Genomic DNA, 2,434 nt, shown 5'->3' with positions numbered 1-2,434 from the left:
AAATCAATGCCAAAGGCAACCAACAAAAAAAAATTTTTTAACGAAAAACAAGCCAAGGTTAAATAAAACTACCAAAAAAAAAAAAGTTATCGTGAAGAAGAAGAAAAAGATTTCATCAAAAGTTCACAATCGAAAGATGTAAAGTAACAAATAAATACTAAGTTTCTTGAAAAGAAATAAAATTTAAATAAACGAGGGACTCAGTGCCGTGATTTTACATTTGCAAATGAAAAGAATAAAGTCGAGTTCATTTGCAATAGAATTAACGGAAAGACGCTGGGAGAGCACTTAGCCAATCTCCGAGAAGTGTTCCGCCGCCTAAGAGCCGCCAATTAACGAGTCAACGTGGAGAAATGCGAGTTTATTGAGAGGAAGCTGAAATACCTGGGCCACCTGATTACTGAACAGGGTATTCAAACAGACCCCGAGAAAACTGCCGCTATCAGTGAGATGCCGATACCCACGAACACGCCGTGTGGGACCAATGGTTGCCGGAAATCGCCCTAGCTATGAACACATTGATTTTAGATTCCACCGGTTACCCCTGGCAAACATTATTCAAGGGCGCCCACTCAGACTGCCACTTGCTTTTTACGACCCAGGCCGCGCGGGCGAGCCGATCCAGCCCCAGTCACCACGCCACCGAGCCCAGATCCTGAAGGAAGTTATCTACAGCGTATGTCGCAATTTCGAGCTTTCATCATCCGACAGTGAAGGTACTTCAACTCTCATCGCCGCCATTAGCAACCCCGAGTCAGAGATTCGGAAATAATCCGCCATCACCCCCTTTCCAAAGCGGCCAACCATTTCGCCGCCATGTTGGCACCTCGATTTCAAGGGTTCTATATCGTGGTGCGATACGCACCCCTAAACATCATCCAAGGCGAGGACACCACTACACGGGCGCTAAGGCGCGTCTATTTGAAAAACGCCAAGCCCGTTATCGAACCTGGAGCTACCCGTTCCAAGCGGAGGGGCCGCCCATCACCTCCATAGACAATCATAACAGCACCATCAAGGCAACTACAGTCGATCCAACAAAAAAAAAAGAAGAAAGATAACATAACCCCATCCACAGCCAACTACCACGGTAACATCGCGACCGTCACCGTCGGTGGATCCGGAGCCGTCGACGACAGCAACCAACTTCTACATAAACACCAACGCCATTACAGCCGCACCAAAATCACCAACAGTATCAACCTGCACCAACGCAACACCTACGACAGCAACTATCATAACCGCAACATCATTAGCGTTAATCTCAACGATTACCACAACAACGGCAAAAGGTGGCTATCGCCGTTAGCACCGAATAGTCGCAGATGCCACTGCCGCAATAACCTCAACGAAAGTTTAACACAACGATATCCCTAAAACCAACACATCGGTAATCCCGGCCACAACGACTCTCATATCAATCACCAACGATAACCAGGCAACCGCCGCCGTCAATGACTTAGAAAACCGCTGTTACCTCCACAGCAGCAATAACAACTACAACGAACTGACCATTATTTGCATCAACAACAACAACGGGTTAGGTGGCTCTCGCCGTTAACAGAAAACGGTTAACGAGGCCACTGCCGCATCAATACAGCCTAGAAATTCACCACAACAACCAAGGTCACCCACAGCCAAGGGTCTGTCAACCAAATGTGCGCCCATAGTGGCCAACGTTGGCACAACCCGTACCTCCCTGGCCAATGGTCCGGCGATTCAATACCAGAAAGCCAAGAGTACACAAGAGCTGACGGAACCAACGGCCAACGATCCGACACCCCGATAATGTACTCCGCGCCATCGAAATGATAGCACCATGCTCCGCCCCGGCAACAGGCTCTGGCCATACCATGAGCATCACAATTTCCTCAACGTTGCACAATCAGCAACGGAATCGCAACGATAGTCAAGGGACCGTCAACCAAGCGCGCGCCCATAGCAGCCAAAAATTGACGCAACTCGGACCTCCTTGGCAGCGGTCCGGCATCTCGACGCCGAAAAGCCAGGGGTACAAGAGTGCTGAAGGGGTCAATGACCAACGGCGACACCGAAATCGACACCAAACAGCCACACCGGAAAGGCGCAGCCACAGTCACTTCTTTCCCCCGAAGAACGGAGGATCTGTGAGAACCCAAAGTCGTCCCTCGTATTGGCCTCACGGGTTCTCCGTCTCTGGTGAGGGGAAGGCAGTGCTAGGGTTAAGTTAGGAATAGGGTAGGTTAAGGTAGTAGTAAGAATAGAATAGTCATAGGGGTAGGTTAAGATAGAAGTAACATAGAATAGAATAGATTCAGACAGAAACAGGAATAGAGTAGGATAGATTAAGGTAGCAGTAGGAATAGACTAAGATAGCGATAGGGATAGGTTAAGATACAGATAAGGATAGGTTAGGGGTAGGGTAATAAAAATAGGTTAAGTTAGTCAGCGTTTG

General features: G+C 48.2%; 1 protein-coding gene across 1 annotated transcript; it reads left to right on the top strand.

Moving 5' to 3' along the window:
* Positions 1–528: 528 nt before the first annotated feature.
* LOC119642711 (mucin-2-like) lies at positions 529–1,789 on the top strand (the record flags this gene model as incomplete). Its single annotated transcript, XM_038041973.1, has 4 exons — positions 529–664; positions 712–1,019; positions 1,079–1,285; positions 1,565–1,789. Coding segments are annotated over 4 exons (876 nt in total), but the record flags the coding sequence as incomplete, so codon positions are not given.
* Positions 1,790–2,434: the final 645 nt, after the last annotated feature.

This window comes from Glossina fuscipes, unplaced genomic scaffold, assembly GCF_014805625.2.
Source record: "Glossina fuscipes isolate IAEA_lab_2018 unplaced genomic scaffold, Yale_Gfus_2 243, whole genome shotgun sequence".
In the NCBI taxonomy this organism is placed as follows: Eukaryota; Metazoa; Arthropoda; class Insecta; order Diptera; family Glossinidae; genus Glossina; species Glossina fuscipes.
The sequence above is the reverse complement of the archived record's forward strand: the minus strand, read 5'-3'. Positions and strand labels throughout refer to the sequence as shown.